General features: G+C 32.4%; 2 protein-coding genes across 4 annotated transcripts; both read left to right on the plus strand.

Moving 5' to 3' along the window:
• The first annotated feature begins 11,574 nt into the window (after nucleotides 1–11,574).
• Nucleotides 11,575–16,869, plus strand: LOC133297329 (U-box domain-containing protein 44-like). Of its 3 annotated transcripts, none has more exons than XM_061496443.1 (5): nucleotides 11,575–12,269; nucleotides 12,399–13,698; nucleotides 13,810–14,113; nucleotides 14,618–15,108; nucleotides 15,605–16,869. In XM_061496443.1, the coding sequence occupies exons 2-5, from the start codon at nucleotides 12,466–12,468 to the stop codon at nucleotides 16,598–16,600; spliced, it is 3,024 nt and encodes a 1,007-aa protein (XP_061352427.1). In that variant the 5' UTR covers nucleotides 11,575–12,269; nucleotides 12,399–12,465; the 3' UTR covers nucleotides 16,601–16,869. The 3 variants fall into 3 exon arrangements, with proteins under 3 accessions (XP_061352427.1, XP_061352428.1, XP_061352430.1); XM_061496444.1 differs by having other exon boundaries at nucleotides 11,575–11,774; nucleotides 11,926–13,698; XM_061496446.1 differs by having other exon boundaries at nucleotides 11,575–11,774.
• A 1,547-nt stretch (nucleotides 16,870–18,416) lies between these two features.
• On the plus strand, nucleotides 18,417–22,401 carry LOC133297336 (uncharacterized). The gene is made up of 8 exons (XM_061496459.1): nucleotides 18,417–18,558; nucleotides 18,924–19,005; nucleotides 19,145–19,212; nucleotides 19,300–19,397; nucleotides 20,582–20,718; nucleotides 20,822–20,889; nucleotides 21,694–21,757; nucleotides 22,066–22,401. The coding sequence occupies exons 1-8, from the start codon at nucleotides 18,548–18,550 to the stop codon at nucleotides 22,081–22,083; spliced, it is 546 nt and encodes a 181-aa protein (XP_061352443.1). The 5' UTR covers nucleotides 18,417–18,547; the 3' UTR covers nucleotides 22,084–22,401.
• Nucleotides 22,402–23,229: the final 828 nt, after the last annotated feature.

The raw sequence follows: 23,229 nt of genomic DNA on the forward strand, positions 1-23,229 counted from the left end.
CGACGTCGTTTTGAGATTGAAAAATTAAAAAAATTAGAATGATAAAAACTATTATAACCCTAAAATAAATTAAAATTACAAAAACACCATGATTTCTGCCAAGTTATCTAAAGTAACTTTAGAAAACACAAACTTTTTTATACAAAAAAGAAAAAAGAAAAAAGAAAACACAAACACTATTTATAAAGCTCAAAGGTGTTCTCAAAGTTATTTCTCCAATAATTTTTAGACTTTAAAATTCAAAAAAAATTATTTAACCATTGCAACAGCATCCATTGGCTACAACCTATTTGTTCTAGTCCCGCTGCTAAGGGAATAGTTACGGTTAATTTTTTTTGCAGTAAAATTGATTCGAATTATGATAGATGAAAGACTCATTCTAACCAAATAAATGATCACTGATGACTAGGTGTAAATGGGCTGGGCTGGGTCAGGTTTTGGTCTTTCTGGCCCAAACCTACGTCAAAAAAAAATTCAGTCTATCTGGCCTATTAAAGGCTTTATTTGTAGACCAAGCCCGGCCCATTTTTAAAAATAAGAAAGCCTGACATGGCCTACAGGTCTTGTAGGCCTCCCACGGTAGATACTAAGCAAAAATAATAATTGTATAGAGCAAAGAAAGTTTCATTCATGCATGCACTAATACTTCTTATAAGAAAAAAATGATAAACACGAAAGAGTCAACATAATACCTCAGCTCTAGAATGTATATCATAGAGGAATAGAGTCAAAGAAATGGGGAAAACAAGAAAAATATAATTACTGGAGGCTGAAATAAAGTCTACAAGAGAATATTATTCATCTAAAAATCTTTAAACCACCATCAAGACAAGGGAAATAAGAGTATTATTGAAAGATCTTCATCAGTAACATCATAATACAGCAAGGTACCCATTGCTCCATGGTATTAAGCTGCGACAGTATGTAAAATTTGGAGACATTAGACAAGTTTTCCTTTCATAAAATAAAATAGCACAAAAAGTAAGAGATATTGGTATTTGGTACTTTGCGTCTTTGCCACATAAAATAAATATTATTTTATTATTTTATTTTAATAAATTAAATAGGCCAGCCTACAAGGCTGTAGGCCGGGCTTGACAAAATTGGCCTATGGCCTATTTGTTAAAAAAACTTTTTTATAAGCCTAAGCCTACTCTACTTTTCTGAAAGGCCGAGCCTGTGTCGGGCTCAACGTAGGCCGAGTAGTAGGCTGGGCTGGGCCAGCCTGACCCATTTACACCCCTACTGATGACTCTTTACTTTTCTTTATTTTTTATATATACCAATATCACTGAGATGTTATTACACTTGAAACTTTAATTGGCTTTAATATTTTTACTACATAAGTTATTTATATTTTATTTTTTCGTTTTGAATTTAAAGATTAAAAAATTATAATGAGGACGATTATTATGAACCTGAAATAAATTATAATTATAAAAATACTTTAATTTTCGTCTCAAAATGACATCATTTTGAGTTCAATATAGATAACTTATCTACATTGACTGCAGAAAAAATGAACTCATTTTAATTATATATATATATATGAGAAAAATATTTCTCAAGTAGCTTGAGATATATTTATCTTCGTCCACTCCAAAATTATGTCGTTTTGTTTCATCTTTGATTCATCTTTGAATGGTTATGATCTCCTTTTTTTCTCTCTTCTTTTATTACCATTGATTCATCTTTGTACGGTTATGATTTAGTAGCCAGAGATAAAGTTATGTCAAGCAGCTTGAGAAACGATAAACCCTATATATATATATATATATATATATATATATATATATATATATATATATATAGGAAAAAACATTTCTCAAGTTGCTTGAGACAATGTCCGGCCACCCCAAAACTACGTCGTTTTGTTTATTTATTTCTTTATATTAATTGATTCACCTTTAAATGGTTATGATTCCTTTTTTCTCTATCTTCCTTTATCACCATTGATCTATCTTTGTACGGTTATGATTTAGTAGCCGGAGATAACATTGTCTCAAGCAGCTTGAGAAACGATAAGCCCATATATATATATATATATATAAAAATAAAATATATATATATATATATATATATAAATATCAAGGATTTCTCAAATCAATGGAGATAAATTATCTCTAGTGAGCCCAAAACGACGTCGTTGTGGGACGAAAATCAAAATATTTTTATAATTCTAATTTATTGCAGGGTTATATTAATCTTTATCATTATAATTTTTTAATTTTACAACCCCAAAATGATATTTTTTGGGGCTTACTGCAGGTAATTTTATCTCCAGTGACTAGAGAAATACTTATATATATATATATATATATATATATAGGTAGGATATTCTTACACTGGTGTAAGAGTTAGAAGTCTTACACTCAATCTTGACCATTGATTCACTTGTATCCAATGGCTTACATTACTAAAAAATTTGAGCCCTTAGATATAAATGGGATCAGTGGACAATATTAAGAGTGTAACTTACACTGGTGTAAAATGATCATAACCCATATATATATATATATATATATATATATATATATATATATATATGGGGAGAGTTCTTTTGACTTCAGAGTAAGACTTTGAAGTCTTACTCTACATTTCAGTCGTTGATGGAAGGGAAATCAATGATTGTCATTTATAGTATAATCAATAATTAATTAATTAGTATGACTTCCTAAATTATAACCGTTAGATGAGAGGAAATCAATGGTTAAGATGAAGAGTAAGACTTGTAAGTCTTACTCTGGAGTCAAAATATCCATATCATATATATATATATATATATATATATATATATATATATATATATATATAGCTTTCATTTTTGAAGTGACTTGAGATAACCTTATCTCCAGCTACTCCAAAACTATATTATTTTGGGTATTAAAAGGTATTTTGGTAAAATTCATGTAATAAATAAACAAACAAAAATATCCTAATACCTTTCATTAATTCTCCTAGCACCCCAAAACACCATTCATTAATTCCTAACACCTAAAACGATGTAATTTTGGGGTGGCTGGAGATAAGGTTACCTCTAGGCTTTAGTGACTTGAGAAATATTTTTCTCATATAGGGTAAAATATTTCTCCAGTCACTATGAAGTCTGGAGATAAGTTATCTTCAATAACACCTAAAATTACGTCGTTTTGAATTAATAAAGAATGTTTCCATAATTTTAGGTGAATTAATGAAGGGTACTTCGATAAAATTTTTATGATAAAAAAATAAACAAAATTACGAAAACACTCTTCATTAATCTCAAGTACTTTACCCACACAGACATATACGCCGGTTAACCTCAACTACATTTTTTTTTTTTGTAATCCCCCAACTACTTTAATTATGCCCAATAAAAAACGTGCGTTCACTATTAAATATCAGGAAAATATTATATTTACAATCTATTTTTATTTACAACCTTTTACAATTATATCTTAGTCGTTGATTTCTGCCAATCAACGATTATCATTTATCATTAATAATTAATTAATGAGTTTAATTTATGAAAATAATAACCGTTGATTGATGAAAATTAACGGTTAAGATATGGTTGTAAAAAGTTGTAAACAAAAATAGGTTGTGAGTATAATTTTTCGCTAAATATCAATTACATATGTTATCATTAATTTTTATGTAGCTGTTTTTCCTTATGGTAAACTTTCTTTCAACCCATCAGGAGTGTTTGCGATCTGGATTGGATCGATTTTAGAAGCAAAATCATCTGATCCAACCCTTCGGTTTGATCATATAATCATCCATTAGGTTTAGATTTTTTTCAAATCTGATTCGATCCAATCCAATTTTTTCGATTTAGAGTAGATCAGTTTTCGGTTTTTTCAAAAATCCTAAAATTTATTTCATGATTATTGTGCAAATAACATCTTTTGTATATATTGACTTTGTGATTTTTTTTTTGAAATACAAAAGCATTAGTAAACTATAATATATTTTTTTGCAATGAGATATGAAGCTCTACAAAGATAAAATTTTGTTGATGAGATGTGATTAGATTTTTTCTTGGGTTTAGTTGATGGTTAATGGGTCTTGGACTTAGAAAATTTTATGCTATGATTAGGGAAAGACCCAAGTAAGTGGAGGGGAATTAACATATTGGATCGGTTTGGATTGGATCGATTTTCATCAACCCATCCAAAAATCGATCCAATCCAATTAAAATTTGCGGGGTTTTTTTCGATTTTCGATTTATTCGGTTATCGATTTTTCGGTTCGGTCACCACGGTTTGAATCGGTTTGGATCGGTTGATGAACACTCTTACAACCCATTGCTCAATTGGTAACGAGTTTGAGTAGTTTATATTAAATTATGTGTTTAATTTTCATTTGTATTAAAAAACCTTTGTTTCTTGTTTTCAAACTAAGCACATGTTTGGATGGAGTTTTGAAAAAAGTATATTTTATTCCTCGTTTATTTTAGAAGGTTTTTTTACAAAAGATAAAAAAATTTAGATTTTTAAAAAAATATTTGGGTTTTGAAAAAAAATATATTTAGTTTTTGATTTTATTTATTTTAGAAGCTAAAATTTTTAGCTTAAAAAATAGATTTTTACTTTTTTTTTTGTGGCTTATGTTTTTTTTTTTTTTTTGGTAAAACAAACATTTGCAATAGAAATGCTTCTTTTTCTTAAAAAAATCAACTTCTGACTTAAAGAAGACTCATACAAACGGGTCTTAAAGAATGTAGGTAAACTAAACCAAAATAAATGAAATAAGGGCATGTTTGGTGTGATGTATAAGGCCTGATATTATAAGCTTATACTATACGTTATGACATTTTCAGTTGTTTGGTGTGACCATCGTATTGTATAAGCTTATACAGCAGGATTCTTTTATATATCAAAATGATGTATAACTTAATCAAGTAGCTTAAGGGAGTAGGATTAGGCCTGATAAGGGGTAATGTATTAATGTTGCTTAAAAGTACGATTTTCAAGAACTAATATATCATTTCAATATTAATATATTAAAATAATTTTTTTAATATATTAATTTTTTTTTTTTTTAGATAACAATTAATTTTTAAAATATGGGAGAATGATCTTATACAATATCATACCAAACACAGGATAATATTAAAATTTAATCAGATCTTATACTATCAGACCTTATCTTATACTATACAACAAACATGCACTGCTGGTTTGTATTCACATATAACTACCCATTCATAGTTATATACAGTCAGATTCTAAATTCTAATTAATAACTGAGTTTTACCTTTACCTTCACTTAAAGAGATAACCCATACCTAGAGCTCGAGGGGGAAGCAAATAACTAATGATTAAAGACATGACTACTGATTCCAATTCAGTTACTTTTCGTCTTTTCGATTATGCCTAATCTATTGCACGAAAAGCTTGATTTTTTTTTTTTTTTTTTTTTTTTAAAGACAGATTAGGTATCAAGGCATCTTTTCATTTTCCATGAGTGCTTGAACACATCTGAGCCAACTTTTGTTTAACTTTGGGTTTTTTTTTTTTCCTTCCAACTTTTGATGCATTTAAAAGCATTCAAACGGGATCGTTATAATACACATATATACGATTTGGTAAAGCCAGTATTATTATTTTTTACTCAATTTTAGAAAAAGTTTAAAACTTGATTGATTTTTTGAGTTTAATTCATTTAAAAAATTAAATTTTATTAAAAGTAATTTAAAAACTATAAGAAACATTATTTAAATTGATTTGTAATTAACTTTTATGTCAGCAATACATTAAATAAATTTTTAATTATAAAAAGGTAAAAAAACTTTTTAAATGTGATCAAAACTAATCTATCCTTACCCTAAAAAAATATGAAACTAATTCCTACCACCTTACATAAGGTCATGTGGGAGGATTTCGATATAATGATAGAAGAATGCATTGAGATAAAGGGTAAAAAAATGATAACTGTAAATTTATATCTAAACTATTGGGCTTTTTGACCCTTATAACCCTTTATTATTAATTAATTACCGATTTGACCTTGGTTATAAACTATTTCAAAAATTTAACCCCCTCAGAAAACATAACACCAATCTGCCCCTGTTTGACCGTTGACCACCAAGCCTACCCGGGTACACCCCTCTGTACCCGGGTATTTTTTGAAAATTTTTGTCTACCCGGGTAGGGAGGCATGTACCCGGGTATTGTTCTTCGTACCTGAAAAATTGCTTGAATTATTTACCCGGGTAGAGAGGGGTGTACCCGGGTAAATCTTCGACCACCCATTTGGTATTTTTTCTCTCTTTTTTACAGCTAATGAGATAGATCAGTATTATCAAGTTAAGCATGCCTAACCAATTTGAAGAGCTTTTAGCTTTGAGAATGGATTTGGAATTTCCATACATCAACACTTTACTGCTCATCAAAGCGGTCCCTGTTCGTATCGATTATGATGGGGTCTACTTTTATGTACGTCAAAATCGCGCTCCTATATATAAATGTGGTACCGGGTCTATTGGGGAGAGTGAGACGGAAAGAAAATAAAGACAGGGTTCATGGTACAGAAATTTAGTGTGAGCATGCAGCCTTTCATTTTACTGGTAAATGACGAATTATCACGATCAGGGAAGACATGCATGGGACAAGGTTTGTGGTTGTGGATTTATACTGTTAACTGAGAATTCTCTTTCTGAAATAATCATTGAAAAATATTTGTGTGCTTTACAGACCCAAAAAAGTTGCAAAGGCAGAGCACGTGATAGTCGGTAATTAATTAATAATAAAGGGTTATAAGAGTAAAAAAGCCAAACTATTGAGATCCTCACCTCAAGTAGTCTCAAGCTTTTTTGTTTTTCTCAACCTGTTAATAAAAAATTCAACTAATTTGATTCAAGATCTATCAAACTCATATAGAGGTACCTCTTTCAAGATTATTTTCTTCATATTCAATACTTAAACTCAAGACATGGTCAAACTTGAGACATTTGAGTGAGAGGAATAAGTTATTTATCAATAGAACCAATAATTATTTGTTAGGCATAAATTATCAGTAGATTTTGAACTTCTACCTTGGGTAAAATCATGAAATTTAAAATAAAATTATCAATATGTAGAAGAAATATTTTCTTAAGAAAATCACTTACTTTAATATTCTTATTATAAAATTTTTCTCTTCCTTAATTAATTATTTGATAGAAAATATTTACATTAACTAGTTATAAATAGTAAATACAAAAGAATTTTTTCAGAAGTTTTATTCTATCTTTAAAAACATCAATATTTTTTATTGTATTTTAATGATGTAAAATTGGAGAATTTGATATTAAAGAATTAATTTATGCTATCCTATTAAGTATTAACAACAATATGTTGGATTTAAATTTAATCTATCTCAAAATCAGTATCCACAAGATTTAAATATAATTAATAAAATGTTATTACCTTTTATTTTGGTACATTACCTTATTTAATTATAGAAAAATATTTAATAAGTATGAATTAATTGAGAGTGTTTTACATTACAAGAAATTTGGAATTATTTAACAAAGGCCACAAGTATGTTTTACTTAAATTTTAAATATTTGGAACTTCAAGAAAAGTCTTTAAAATATTTTATTTTTATTTTTATTTTTTAAAATTGTACTTAAATTTAAAATCAACTGCATAGTGCATGATATATTAGTTAATCGAAATTAAAGGCAAGCCAAATTAAATTTACTCATATTGCATTATAAAAAAAAAAAAAAACAGAGACATTGGTTTAACTACGTTCCCCGTGAAAGCAATAACTGCGCAGTTTGATTTGCGAGGAGAGTTCTATTCCAGGGAGTTGATATGATCACCTTCCCGCAGATGCCTCAGGAATTTCATGCTGCTGTTGATATCTGCAATCAGCCTAATTTTATCTTATTGAATTTTTTAGTGAGAAAAATATTTTTACAGATAAATTATTTGCATTTATTCCAAAAACGATGTCATTTCGAGATTGAAATATTAAAAAATTATAATTATAAAGACTATAATAATTCTGAAATAAGTTAAAATTACAAAAATACTATGATTTCCGCCCTAAAACGACATCGTATTGAACTTACTGCAAATAACTTATCTACAGTAACTACAGAAAAAATGAATTTTTTTAATTAAAAGTTTCCTGCAAATACAAAAAAACATTCCATCAACCCTTTTTGTTTTTTTTGTTTTTTTTTTTATAAATGAACCCCGCAATTGCGCCTTTGTAATTTTCTTGTGTTTTGGGCTTCTAGCCCTCTTAGCTTACTAAAAAAATATTAATCAGATTTAACTAAGATTAAAATAAAGTTTGGTGCGACATAGGCTATTATTAGGCTGGTGTGGACCGAAACTTGGTTGGATTAAACTGAATAGTGACTGGGCAATTGCATTGGTGGCTTTTGCCTCTCGCATGGGCACTCGTTGAATTTGAGGGACACTTTTGGGCTTCAAATTTAACTAGAATTCTGGCCTAAGGAGTGTCGTTGTTCATTCATGGTCAATATGGTAGTTGTTGCTTGTTGGAGGACAACACCATAATAGTCCTTGTTCGAATGCTGATAGAGTCAAAAAATAAATAAAGAGGCAGCAGTACTGCAGGTTTACCGCTAAGAAAAGTGCCACCAACTAAATGATGGTGAAACGCAGGACAATAACGCAAATTAACAACCATTGATATCTTAAATTTAATCCTGCATTTTTTTCTTCTTCTTTTGGGTTAAAGTTACACTTACACTTACACTTATTCCGTGTTTGTTCTCAAGAAATAAAAAAGCAGCAGCTAGTTTGGAAACAATCTTTCATGTAAATTTATAAAAGAAGCTATAAAGAGAGTGAAATCATTAACCATTATAGATGCTTATATTGTCTCGTCAGAGTAACTTTTGAGCTAGCTAGGTAGCATAACACAAGTTCAGTGGAGCTAGAAAATGGAAATGAAAATAGTTTACCTCGAACGAGCTAACATTATCTAAACATTTTATATACGAGAATAGTGTTTATCTTTTTAAATGACACAATTTATATCCTTTCACTCTCACAAAGAGGTGGGACCCATATTTTTATTTTTTTGTCAACTCTCTCTTCTCCTTTATCTATCTCTTTCTCTCTCTTAAAATGACACAACTTTACATCCTTTAAAATGACACACTCTTTCCTTTATATATATATATATATATGAGGTAGGATCCTTTCACACCAGTGTCAAATTTAAAATTTGACACCTCATCTGAGAGCCGTTTGATCAAAAAAGATCAACGACTCTGATTTGTAAACATGTGTCCGGTGTCAAACTTTAAAATTTGACACCAAATCCTAACCGTTGATTTTCGTCAATCAACGGTTATCATTTATTGACAATTAATGATTAATTAATAAGTGTAATTCTCAATAAATGATAACTGTTGATTGACAGAAATCAATAGTTAGGATTTGGTATCAAATTTTAAAGTTTGACACCGGTGTTAAAGGATCTTGCCCTATATATATATATATATGAGGTAGGTTATTCTGCCTACTCTTAGTTTGTCTACCTTTGCCTACTTCTCTCAACACCGTTAGATTACAATTTAATCCAACGACGAATATTTATAGTATAAAATCAACCCTTTTACAGCATCTTCTCTCCCATCCCCTCACCCTTTCTCTCTCCTCTCCTCCCCTTTCTCTTCTCTTCTCTGTAGCAGCAATCATAATAATAATACTGAAACAAATTTGGGGTTTTTGTACACAGAAAAATTGACATCATTAAATAAGAAGACATCATTTTATTCATTTCATGATCGTGGGCAATTACAATATTTATGCAAATCAAGCCGGTAGAGTGCAATCGAAGGATTATCTGTATTTTTGTCTTCTTGTGATATTGGAAGCTAAGCGGTAGAATGGAATCAAAGGATTATCAAGCGGGTAGAGTGGAACCGGATGGATCATGGAATCATGGAGTCATATGCTATTTTTTATTTTATTATGTACACTGAATTTTGTTTTGTTCTGGAATCTGGATAGATGAGCATAAAAAGTAGAGATAAATACTATTATTATTTATGTTTGTGAGTTGTCATCATGGAAGTCAAAACAGATAATTTATCTGTAATAATTATAAAAATATTATTCTAACCCTATATCCTAACCCTATAATTATAAAAATATTATTCTATATATATATATATATTTTGAAATAAATGATGTTTGGACTTATTTTGTAAACAATGCTTTCCCTGTGTCTTCAGACTCTTCACTCAAGATCCATCTTGCGAGTGATAGAAAAACGAAATCATACATGGGCAACATTTATCGTAAAAGATATATAACCCTCAATTTTGTCTTAAATATTTTAAAAAATAAAAATAAATTATGAACATATATTTTTGTCCTTTAATAAGAAAAAAGGAAGAGAGCTATCAAATAGATGAAAAAAGGAAGGGGACCATTTCAGGAAAAATAACAATTTTGAGTAGGACTTGTTCCAGTCGTAATATTTTCTTCATTCACCTTCGGATCGAGCTAAATTTTTTTTAGCAAACAGTGAATTTCTTGATTTGATGTCTATATCATTCCTAGATAATTCAAAACCGGAACAGTTCTCTTGGATGTTTCTGCAGTGAACATCAATTTTGTGAGAGTCATTTCTCCCAAATGAACAGTTGGATTGTCATCGAATTTTATCAACCTATTCCACTCATGTGAAAGTTGTGAGACAACAAGGTCTTTTAATTGGTTATTTAAGATCAATTTGCAAAGAAGTTGGATAAATAATATGACTGAAGCGAAATGCAACCTTTATTGACTAAAATATTATTTTGGAGATAATTTTTTTTACCGTGAACGCTTTAAATATGGGTCATAATATATCACTTTCAGATCAGGATCATATTCACACCTACCAAGCTGTGAATTTTTTTGTTGCAGAGTGGTAATACTAATCGCCACGAACCCTAATATTCTTCATATTGCTCAATTGAGACAAATGACTATACTGGGGTGAGCTGAATGAACAGAACATTATATCCAAAATAATCACCACCAATTAATTGCTAAAAATGATTTATTCATTTTTTTTTTTCAGTTTTGGGTTTTTCGTTAAAAATATTTGCATTTTAAAACTTTAGAATTCAAATTAAAATGAAAAAAAAAAATCTGGGGATGGGAAAAATATGAGGAGGATATGTACTTAAAACTTACAGGAGAAAAAATATGTTAAAGAAATGAATAGTTAGATAAGTCACAACTCACAAACATTGATAATTTTTCTTTCGAAGCTTTAAAGAAAACAAAAACAAAGGTGATGTTTAAGTTTAACCGTTGTTGCAATTGGCGCCACTTTCACCGAAGACCCTGTAACTTTTAACGGAGTCTCCACTGCAACTGCGAGTCCAAGTTGTACAGTTCAACGGTGTACGTTATACGGTAAATCCTCACCGCATATTTCATCATCAACAGTCAGTCCTATAATAATGACGTGGCAAAACCTGATAGTTCGATTGATCGCATAATTTTTCTCATAAATTATGCAATGCTACTTGCTACGTTTTGAGTTTTTGACTGGTTCGATTTTTAAGTTGTAACTTATTATTACCAATATAGCACGAGTCAACCAAAACCGAGTGAGGACTAAGGAACGTAGAAAAGGTCAAGACTCAAGAGCCACAGAGAAAACAGTTTCAGCTTCCAACTTTAAAGGCTTCTTCATAATAAACTCTATTTCCCTTTCTATTCTCCGCACCCCATTATTATTTGATTTGATTTTCTTCTTCTTTTTCTTTTTCTCAGCTATTTTTTCAGGGGAATTGTGCCAAAACTGGAACACTCGGGGTTAGTTCCTGTATTTCTCTGTTCAATTGCTACGAGTCTTTGTTTTTTTTTTTTGGTTCATTTTTCTTAGCTTATATTTTCTTAGCATCAAATCAGAAATCTTACTGACTTCATGCTTTCTTTCCTCATTACTGCTTTGGGGGGTGAGCAGTTGAACATGAATTTCATTTTTTGTGTGGTTGTGGTCAATTGAACATGAATTTCATTACTGCTTTGGGTTGAATTGGTTCTTTACATGATATCAGAGCCTCGTGTCACGGGTTCGAACCTCACCGCCCCCACTTTCTTTCTAGTGGAATTTCTTTCTTCGCACAGGTAGGTGAACTTGTGCATTGTCCACCCTTCAAGCCCAGTGGGCTCTCGTGTGAGGGGATGTGTTGAGATATATAAAATCATCAATTTTCTCAGTTGTGAGTTTTGTTCTGTTCATTCAGCTCAATTGACCTTATTTCTCAGCTCACCAATGTTGTTTGTTTCACCCATACATGGGTCCAGGTAGTTGTGATTTGTGAACTTGAGCTTTAGATATGAATCACTTGATCGGATGAAAATTTATGTTTATGTGTGATGTACTGATAAGAAGAATTAATTATGTGTTGTTGATTTCACCACTTTTCTGGTCAGGTTTCTATTTTTTTCATGCTTGATCGGAATATGAGTTTTGGTTTTTGAACAAAGCTGAGGTAATGAAATGGCGAAGGAATTATTGGTTAATGCCTCACTCATCCCAGCATCTCAGTTGCTTTCCCAGACCATCTTTGCTATATTTGATACTGTCAAAGCGGCCAATGAGGTTGCTATTCATAAGGAAAATTTCAAGAAATTCTCTATTCACTTGGAAAAGATCTCATTTATATTGAAGTCTTTATCAAAGGAAGGCATGCACAATCCTGAGAGCTTGGAAAATGCTGTGAATGTTCTCAACCGAGAGGTTAAAGTTGCTAAGCAGCTGGTTTTTGAGTGCAGCAGTAGAAGTAAGGTTTATCTTTTAATCAATTCCAGAAGGATTGTTACACGCTTGAAGTGTTGTGTGAAAGATATAAGTGGAGCAGTAAGCCTTATCGCTCTGGCTTCTTTGGACATTAACTCTGGTTTAAATCAACTGATAAGTGAGTTGTGCCAGAACATGTTAGATGCTGAGTACGAAACAGCTGCAGCCGATGAAAAAATCTTGGAAAAAATTGAGATAGCAATACAAGAGGGAAATGTTGATCGATCATTTGCAAATCAGTTGCTAGCTTGTATTGCAGATGCCATTGGGGTCTCCATAGAGCATGCTTCTTTGAAGAGAGAATTTGAAGAGCTGAAAAATGAAATGGAAAAAGCCAAGTCTAGGAAGGATACGGGGGAAGCTCTACATATGGAGCAGATTATTGCAGTACTTGAAAAGGCTGATTCCATAACTTCAGCACAAGAGAAGGAAAAGAAGTATCTTGAAAGGAGAAATTCTTTAGGAAGGAGACCATTGATGCCTCTGCAATCATTTTACTGCCCAATCTCTCTTGATATTATGGTGGACCCTGTGGAGACTTCTACTGGCAAGACATTTGAGAGAAGTGCAATAGAGAAGTGGTTTGCTGAAGGGAACAATCACTGTCCCTTGACTATGTTGCCTCTGGATACTTCAATCCTAAGGCCCAACAAGACTCTTAAGCAGTCTATTCAAGAATGGAAAGACAGGAACACAATCATTACCATTGCAAATATCAAATCCAAACTTGAAACAAATGAAGAAGAGGAAGTGCTCCAATCCTTAGACATATTGCAGGACTTATGCTTAGAAAGAGAGATACACCGAGAATGGTTAAAAATGGAGAATTACTTTGCTGTTCTTATTGGACTTCTTGGTTCTAAAAATCGTGAAATAAGGAAGCGTGTTCTGCTCATCCTGTCTGTGCTTGCACATGATAATGCAGAGAGCAAGGTAGAATCCTTCTCATTATTAACTGTACAAATTTTTAGATGGCTTCATGTAAAACTGAAGAGAACAATATTGATTTTGCATGATAATGATACTGATACATCTTTCTGGCAGGAAGATATTGCTAAAGTGGATAATGCACTTGGATCAATTGTTCGCTCACTTTCACGTCAAATTGGGGAAAGCAAGTTAGCATTGGAGTTGCTGTTGGAGTTGTCTAAAAGTAAAACGGTGTGCAATCTCGTAGGAAACATTCAAGGAAGTATACTTCTCCTGGTGACGATGTTAAACAGTGATGATGTTGAAGCAGCCAAAAATGCACATGAGTTGCTGGAGAACCTCTCTTTCCTTGTGCAGAATGTTATACAGATGGCAAAGGCAAATTATCTTAAGCCTTTACTGCTGAACCTTTCTACAGGTATTCCATGAATGAGATACATCATTTGAACTTCTAGTGATTTATGTCTTGATCAGCATCCCTGCAGATTGGGTAGTCTTGGAACAACCTCGTAATTTTGTGTTTCTTGCTTTTTTTCTTTTTCGAGTAGGGGGAGGAACTTACAATTTTAGTATTTGACATTGATCTCTATGAAGCAGGATACGAATGCTGTTCAATATAGTGTTGTTTATATGTTTTTAGTTTGTGTTGTACATGAAAATATGCATTTTACAATGTACATGAGACCTTTATATAGGCTTTTGAAGGAAGAGAAAGTGTGAACTTCTTTGGTAGAAATATAGTAAATTTTTTCCTACTCCTTTCGGTAAACTTCAATACTGAAAACCGAACTACAAAACATAGAATTTATTCCTAAAATGAACAAAGTTTGGATATTCAATGAAAGTGATCCTTTCTGAAATATGAATCTAAAATGCACCCACATGTACTCACTGATTGTCAATACTTATTTCCTTGATATAGGACCAGAAAATATGAAGATAGTCATGACTGAAACTTTGTCGGAAATTGAGTTGACCGACCAGAAGAAAATTTTCTTGGTAAAAAATGGGGTACTGCTGCCTCTTCTTCAGCTGCTCTTAAATAATGACGTGGAAATCAAGAAAGTGGTTGTCAAAGCTCTACTACAGCTCTCAAGCTTACCAGAGAATGGCCTGCAGATGATTAAGGAAGGTGTTGTTCAACCACTATTGGAATTGCTATACAGTCAGAGTTTGCAGTCACCTACTCTGCTTGAACAGGTTGTTGCCACAATAATGCATCTTGCCATATCAACCACTCACCCACAAGCTGAAGCAGAACAGGTTTCACTCTTAGGTTCTGAGGAAGACATATTCAAATTCTTCTCTCTAATTTCTTTGACGGAACCAGAGATACAAAACAAGATTCTCAAAGTTTTCCATGCACTGTGTCAATCTTTATCTGGCTTCCCCATCAGAAAGAAATTGAGACAGGTCTGTATTTGTATTAATGATATTATTATTGTAAGTAATCTCATACTAGTGATTTCATAATGAGATTAACATTTCTTCGTTACTTGAGATAAAGTTATCTCCTCTGATATAAGAAACATTTTCCCCTTTCATAATTACTTGTATTAATAATGGGAAAAGTGATTCTCTCGTTGCAGGAGATAAAATTATTTCTAATAACCCAAAACTACGTCATTTTTTGGGATTGAGAGAATTAATGAATGATATTTAAAGAATTTTATTTGTTTTTTTGTTACATGAATATTACCAAAACATCATTCATTAATTCCTCCAATTATCAAAACGATGTAGTTTTGGAGTTGCTGGATATAACTTTATTTCTTGCGGGAGGAGAAACAATAAACCCATTAATAATATAATAACAACAACAATAACTTTCGTATTAATAATTATTATTCGTTGTATACAAGTGATTTCATAATAAATTCATTGATTACAAGTGTTATAATTAATGCAGATCTCAGCTGCTAAAGTATTGGTCCACTTGTTAGAGCTTAATACCCGAACAGTGAGAGTAAATGCCTTGAAGCTTTTCTATTGTTTGACAGAAGACGGTGATTACAGCAACTTCTCATCAAATATAACTGAAAGATTCATTAAAGTATTGCTTACCATCATTGAGGCTTCTGATGATGCAGAAGAGATGCTTACTGCCATGGGTATCATCTCTAAACTACCACAGGAGTCTCACATAACCCAGTGGCTTCTAGATTCTGGGGCAGTTCAAACTATTTTGGCTAGTCTTACGGACCAACATAAACATGCCTCACACAAAAATCAAGTTATAGAGAACTCTGTTCAAGCTCTTTGTCGTTTTACTGTCTCAACAAATCTGGAGTGGCAGAAGAGAGTAGCTGAAGAAGGCATAATCCCGGTGCTGGTGCAATTACTGGTTTCTGGAACCCCTTTTTCCAAACAAAATGCAGCCATTTCAATCAAGCAGTTTTCAGAAAGTTCATATCAGTTGAGCAAGGCAATAAAGAAGCCGGGTATTTTCAAAAGCTGCTTTATAGCCCATGAAACTGGTTGCCCAGCACACCTAGGCACCTGCACAGTTGAGTCTTCATTCTGCATTTTACAGGCTAATGCTTTGGAGCCCCTTGTGCGGATGCTAGCAGAGCAAGATGTCGGAACATGTGAAGCTTCCTTAGATGCATTATTGACTTTGCTTAATGGTGAAGCACTACAGAGTGGAAGTAAGGTACTTGCAGATGCAAATGCTATTACACCAATGATAAAACTATTGAGTCTTCCAGCTACCAGGTTGCAGGAAAAAACTCTAATAGCTTTAGAACAAATATTTCAACTAGATGAAGTGAAAAATAAGTACAAATCTATGGCCACAATGCCCTTGGTAGACATAACTCAGATGAAAGATAGCCGTTTGAGAACTCTTGCTGCCAAAGGCCTTGCTCAATTGGGTGTACTTGATAAACAGTCTTCTTATTTTTAGGAACTGTCTCACAAATATTTGGGTTCTTGTATACTTTTAAGGCACAAGGTACATGGATGAAAGTAAAAAACAGAAATTTCACACAAGCAACATTGCTGTTTAAGGTTTAACTTTTTCCCTTTCTCTACTTTGCCAATTTGGCTTTCACAATTGTGCTATCTACTCTAAATCTCGGTTCATTTGGTTTTGGGGGTGTTACTTCTCAGCAAGACAGCAAATCTTGGGAAATCAATATGTTGTTGGTCTACTCTTTCCCTTGTGGAAGATGACATTGGCAATTACCTTACTTAGGCAATGTGACAAATAAGTGTTTTTTTTTCCCATGATAGATGTATAAGTTATATACAGCCATTTTATCTCCTTGAAATCTTTAAACAAAATAAAAATGGTATGATAGCGCAGCTAAATCTATTTAAAAAATACTGATAAATAAAACCAGTACGATAAAAAATTACTTTTGGCTTATGTATATATAAGGATCAATTGACACCTCTAAGACTTTATAATAGTAAACCATTTAATAATTTTATAAAATATATTCTTATCAAAGTAATTATTCAATTCTAATTTTCATTAAAATTTTTTTGATGTATATATATAACATACACAAAGTTTAATTGATATGTGTGATGTTTGGTGTATTTTATGAATTTGATCAAAGTTTACATGAAGCGCTAACTATAGAAAATAACCGAATACGCATAATTAATAATTACAGTATTACCTATATTCTATACACTAATCAATTATTAACAAATAACAATATTAATATTATTAAAAACATTTAAAAAAGGAAAAGTAACCACAGTCCAAGGTGTTTGTAGAAATCGGAAAATTTTTGAATACCACGGTGGTGGTACTGAACTCAGTACCTCATCTTTCTAAAATAAGAAGTTTTTAATATCATATGTATTAGCGGTGTTCATCAACTAATCCAAACCGATTCAAATTGTGGTGACAGAACCGAAAAACCGATAACTGAAAAACCGAAAACCAAAAAATTGAGAATCGAAAAAAAACCGCAATTTTAATTGGATTGGATAGGTTTTCGGATGGGTTGATGAAAATCGATCTAATATATTAATTCCTCTCTACCTACTTGGGTTTTTCCCCTATCACAGCCCAAAAATTTCTAAACCCAAGATCCATTAATCCATCAACTAAACCCAAGAAAAAACCTAGTCACATCTCATCAACAAAATTTTATCTGTGTAAAGCTTCATATCTCATTGCAAAAAAAAAAAAACTATATTATCGTTTACTGATGTTTTTCTATTTCAAAAAAAAAATTACAAAGCCTATTATACAAAAGATGTTATTTGCACAATAACCATGAAACAAATTTTAGAATTTTCAAAAAACTGAAAACCGATCCAATCCAAACCGAAAAAAATTGGATTGGATTGGATTTAAAAAAAATCCAAACCGAATGGATGATTACATGATCAAACTGAAGGGATTGGATCAGATGATTTTTTTTTCCAAAACCGATCCAATTCAGACCGCGAACACCCCTAATATGTATCCTGTATTTTTTATTTATTTACCTTTATACCCTTATTATTTTCTAAATGAAGAAAGATTATACCTACAATGGTGGTACCCAAAATTCACTCTAGAAATCATAGGTCTAACCTCCAAAAAAAAAAAAGAAATCATAGGTCTTGGCCCATAAAAGCTTCATGTGTTGACAATTGTATTGGGCCTAGACCTAGAATAGAGAAGAGCGTATCACCAAAACAAAAATTATAGGGAAGGCCCACAATGGTCCAAATACAGAAAGCAGTGAGAGAAGCTCGGTTGCGTTTGCATTTCTTCTCTCTCTCTCTCTCTCTCTCTCTTTCTTTTCTCTCTCTCTCTATCTCTCTCTACAATTTCTCTGTCACAGACACAGACACAGACTCAGACTCACTTCAAAGTTTCTCTTCCAGCTGAACGCTGCAGAAGATGTTCAAAAAGTACGCTCACTATCTCTACATGCATATCTAAAAAACCACACTTTCTAGATTCTGATGTGATTCACCACTTGCTTTTTCTTTTTTATTTTTTTTTCTGATGTGATTCACCGTTGCTGGTGGGAGTGGTTCCCTAAACCCTAAAATATTTATTTAATTTGGTATCGGAACCCCTAATGCTCACTTTTTCATTTACCTTCCTTCCCCCAATTGCTCAATGATTCTATGCACGAATGTGTTGCTTGCGCTATTTCATTGATATTTTCTATGAATGTGATCTTATTGTTGGCCACTACAATTGTTATTGTAATGTTGATTTTTCAATATGTATCTTTAGATTTGCATGTCAACATTTTTTTTTTTTTCAGATTTTCATCTGAAGATGTGTCTGCTCAGAACCAAGTGAAGGCGTCTGTTCAACGAAAAATTCGGCAAAGCATCGCAGAAGAGGTGATGTGACTTTTAGGATTGGCTCTTTGTTATAGATTTTTAACCGTAAATAACACAAATTCAACAAAATATGTATTTCGTTGTTGTTACCCGTCGATTTGTGTTACTTATGACACTAACCTCACTCACTCCACTGCAGTACCCTGGCCTTGAATCAGCGTTGGATGATATACTTCCCAAGAAGTCCCCTCTTATAGTTGCTAAATGGTTTGTTTGTGATTCTTTTTTGTTGTGCTTTATGCCGCTATAACTTTTATGGCTGCTAACTGGTTGCTTTTTCCCTTGTTCTTGTAGTCAGAACCATCTCAATCTTGTTCTAGTGAACAACGTGCCTTTGTTTTTCAGTGTCCGCGATGGACCTTACATGCCCACCTTGCGACTTCTCCATCAATGTAAAGTTTATATTTCTTGCATTTTTTAACTTGTCTAAAATACTCTTTCATCTTTGAAAAGGTAATAGTTAATGATTTATAAATATTTTGCAGCTGTAATTTGACTGCTTACCTTTTCTAGTCCAATAATGCATGTGTGCTTAGTAAACTAATATAGGATGCAACTGACTTGGGGTTCAACTCGTATGATTACAAGGATATTGAAATACATTATAGGGAAAAATTGCAGTTGCTAGTTTTGCTTGGTGCATCCAATGATTGGATGAGATCAGTTTCTAAAAACTGGTGTACTGAGATTAAATAACAATGGTAATTAATTGGATTCTAACTCTTCAACTATACAATTGCATGCCAAAGGCGACGAGGAGAACCGAAGTTCTGATTGATTTGATTATCCTGACTCATATGCAATTGACCTAGGCTTTTTTCTTTCCTTTTTGTGCATCTTTCTTTCGAGCCTGGTGATGGAAGTTTGGTGGTGGGGTCAAATTATATTGCTGTAAGAAGTCAGGAACATCCTTATTGATGTGGTTTATTGGCTCATTTTATGCTTATAATGTTGGAGTGTTCCAGAATCCAGATCAACAGTTCAACTTATAATGAAATATTAAACTCTTACTGTTGTTTTGTTGAGTTATAGGAGCCGTGGGAATTTTTGAATCACATCTAATAGCTTTGCTAGTTATCCTGAAGAGGGAACATGAAGATCATATGGTTCTTCATCTATTGATGATCTGATATTTACTTGTTAGATTCCACTGATCCCTTGAAAATTTAGAAAACTTTCCTCCTATTTGCACTCCTCAAACCTTTTAATCCATAGATTATATATGGTTGTGTTGGTAATATTTTTTTCCTGCAGTATAGATAAACTTCATATGGAATAGGATGAAAAAAGGAAAAAATGTGAATTTGGAGAGAGGGAGGGGGAACAAACCATTGTTGTTGCCTTATTGGTACCAGTTTCTCACTCTGGCCATCACGTACATCCCCATATTTAAGTGCAGGATTCCAGGAAGTGAATTAGTTATTTATCATTTGTCGTTTTACTCCCAATGATTTGCTCAAAAGCACTTAGCTTCAATAGAGTTGATAGGCTTACAGATAGACATTATGTAGTCTGCACTTAGTCATTTCTTATATAGCATTGCATGTGAATTGTATTATTGCTTTTAATTTTATAGATCCAAATATAATGAAGAAATTACAAGTTGATCGCGGTGCAATAAAATTTGTCTTGGCGGGTGCAAACATAATGTGTCCTGGTCTTACATCTCCTGGGGGTGCTTTGGATGAGGAAGTGGATGCAGAAAGTCCTGTGGTATTGCCATTATTTTTTGTATATTGATTGTAATGCACAAAGTAAGCATTGTCTAGTCAATTTATATTAACTTTCATCACACCATTTATTTATCTGATCTCAGGCCATCATGGCTGAAGGAAAACAGCATGCTCTTGCTATTGGCTTTACAAAAATGTCAGCAAAAGACATGTAAGAATGTTGTCTTATCTCTTCTTTTGACTGGACATGAATGGTGAATGACATAAATATGAATTTTTCCCTAAATAAATGGAGACTCTGTCAGATATTCTCTCTTTTATTATTCTATTCTCTGCCTGACATTGATGAACATTCAAGAGAAATATTGATATAAATAACGTATTATGCTATATCTCATTATCAGCCCCACCCTTCACGTGCAATAAGGGTTGGACCTACTTGTGTGGGTGGGGATTGCACCCCAAACAATTTTTTTCCTTGATTGCTATGTATAAATTTTAAAGCAAATTCCCTCAAATAGATAAATTCTGACCCCTCTTTGAATGTTTTATAGTGTTTACGTGAGTGTGTAATTTAGCACCGCACCTAAAAAAATTTAGTTCTGCAATGTTGGAAATAGCTTTAACATCTCAGCTAGTGAAGTACGGAGTGAATGACTCACCTCTTAGATAACTATGGTAGTCGTTAGCATGTTACACAACTCTCCTATTAATGATTTAATGGTCTTTGGTACAAAATGATCAAGACATGAAGGGCAAACCTATATCTTTGTAGTGGGTAACTGGCCCTAGCTCAGCTGAAAATTCAACATTCTACCTCAGGTTTAAAGCTGAAACGTCAACTTAACCGCCACTAATAACAATGTTGCTGCATCTATGCCTTAGCATAACTTTTTATTAAAGAATAAAACTTAAAGGGGCTAATGCAGAAAGAATAGAATTCATTGCTTGCCTAGTTTCATCTTCCTTGGTTTATTGTTGTACTCAAGAAGTTCAATTGCTTTCGAGGTTTCAGAAAAGCAATCAACAAGGGAATTGGGGTCGACAACTTGCATTATCTCAATGATGGTCTTTGGAAGGTATTGATGGATATATGTTTTTCTTCTTATTTGTATCATTATTAATAAGTATATATAATGCTCATATTTATGTTCTTTGATGTAGTATCAGCAATAAATACCATGGCTTTCTTCTTTCTTTCTTTCTTTATTTTGTTAATCTGAACAATATCAATTTTTGGTCTTACACATTGAAAGCTAAATCCTGCTTCTAAAGCAAAACATTTTTTTTTCTCCTGAATTCTACATCCTCCACTCAGTGCTCGATAGTATATTTTCCGCTGATTTGCAATATATTGTCATTATCCCTTTTCTATACTACATTGTAGATGGAGCGACTAGATTGAAGAATTTGCAAGAGCTACAATGACAACTAATGATTGATGAATTCCTGTTTTGTGGACCTTGATCCAGAATTCAGGGATCCTATGCAAACTTGGTTATTTATTTTCTTATACCGGTGTAAACAGTAAAGAAATGAATTTTGTTGCACAGATTGCTCTCTTTTAGTAATTATGTAGATTTTATGTAACTTGTGGAATACACTGTGAGTGTTGACAAATACAAAGTTTTGTTAAATTCCCGTACTCCTGCTGAATATTGGAACTACGAGCTTTAGGGTTTCAAACTTGGTGAAACCTGTTGATCGTTCGTTCTTCCATGTGCGTACCACAGAATTGTCTGAAGACGACTCATCGAAAGTGTCTGCTTGATTGGAGTAAAAATTGGCTGTTGAAAAAGAAAAAGTAGACTTTATTGCATTTATGCAGAGTCATTTTTCACTTTCTTATTTTCCTTTTATTCATTTTCACTCCATTCAAGCGTAGTCCTACATGGTTCACCCATTTCATTTAAGCTGCACACTAGATATATCGCCCGTCATCTTCCATCCTTGTTCAAGGGTATAGAAAACACACTAGTCTGTTTATCATACGCCTTTGTTATTGCTATCAATCTATAATTATGCTAAAATATATTTTTGCCCTCTAAATACCGTGATATTTGGAAAAGTGTTTGTCATTTTAAATGACCTAAGGTTATGTTATTTTAAGAGAGATATAGACACAAAATATAATTTTTTATTTAAAATTTAAATTAAAAAAAAAATCACTCACTCTCTTCTCTATGATTTTTATTTCTTGTGTGTATCTCTCTTCTAAAATGACATAACTTGTGTCATTTAAAATCACAAACACCAAATTCTATTTTTATTTGGTCCCGCTTTTAATATTTTATGAATTAGTCTTCCAAACAATTTTTAATCTTCCAAAGTGATCCTTCCGTTACATTGCAGTTTGATCTTGTCGTTAACGTGAAAAAAAATAAGGGGGTGACAATTACTATTTTCTACATATCTCTCTGGCTACTGCAACAGGTCCATGTGGATCATTAATATGATGTGAAATTTTCATTGGTTGCTGTTTAACATTTCTTGCTTGACAATCCTTGATATTAGGGTTTGTCTTAACATTACAAAGACCCTACAACTTGTA

The sequence above is a fragment of the Gastrolobium bilobum genome, unplaced genomic scaffold, assembly GCF_033153095.1.
Source record: "Gastrolobium bilobum isolate Gb01-03AN ecotype WA unplaced genomic scaffold, APGP_CSIRO_Gbil_v1 utg38826, whole genome shotgun sequence".
In the NCBI taxonomy this organism is placed as follows: domain Eukaryota; kingdom Viridiplantae; phylum Streptophyta; class Magnoliopsida; order Fabales; family Fabaceae; genus Gastrolobium; species Gastrolobium bilobum.

What these genes read in the sequence shown, in the direction of transcription:
- LOC133297329 (XM_061496443.1), top strand. Translation starts at nt 12,466, where the DNA reads ATGGCGAAGGAATTATTGGTTAATGCCTCACTCATCCCAGCATCTCAG. An exon ending in ATGATAATGCAGAGAGCAAG is followed by an intron (nt 13,699 to 13,809) that starts GTAGAATCCTTC and finishes TCTTTCTGGCAG; the next exon opens with GAAGATATTGCTAAAGTGGA. An exon ending in TCAGAAAGAAATTGAGACAG is followed by an intron (nt 15,109 to 15,604) that starts GTCTGTATTTGT and finishes TAATTAATGCAG; the next exon opens with ATCTCAGCTGCTAAAGTATT.
- LOC133297336 (XM_061496459.1), top strand. An exon ending in CTTGCGACTTCTCCATCAAT is followed by an intron (nt 19,398 to 20,581) that starts GTAAAGTTTATA and finishes TTAATTTTATAG; the next exon opens with ATCCAAATATAATGAAGAAA. An exon ending in TGGATGCAGAAAGTCCTGTG is followed by an intron (nt 20,719 to 20,821) that starts GTATTGCCATTA and finishes ATCTGATCTCAG; the next exon opens with GCCATCATGGCTGAAGGAAA.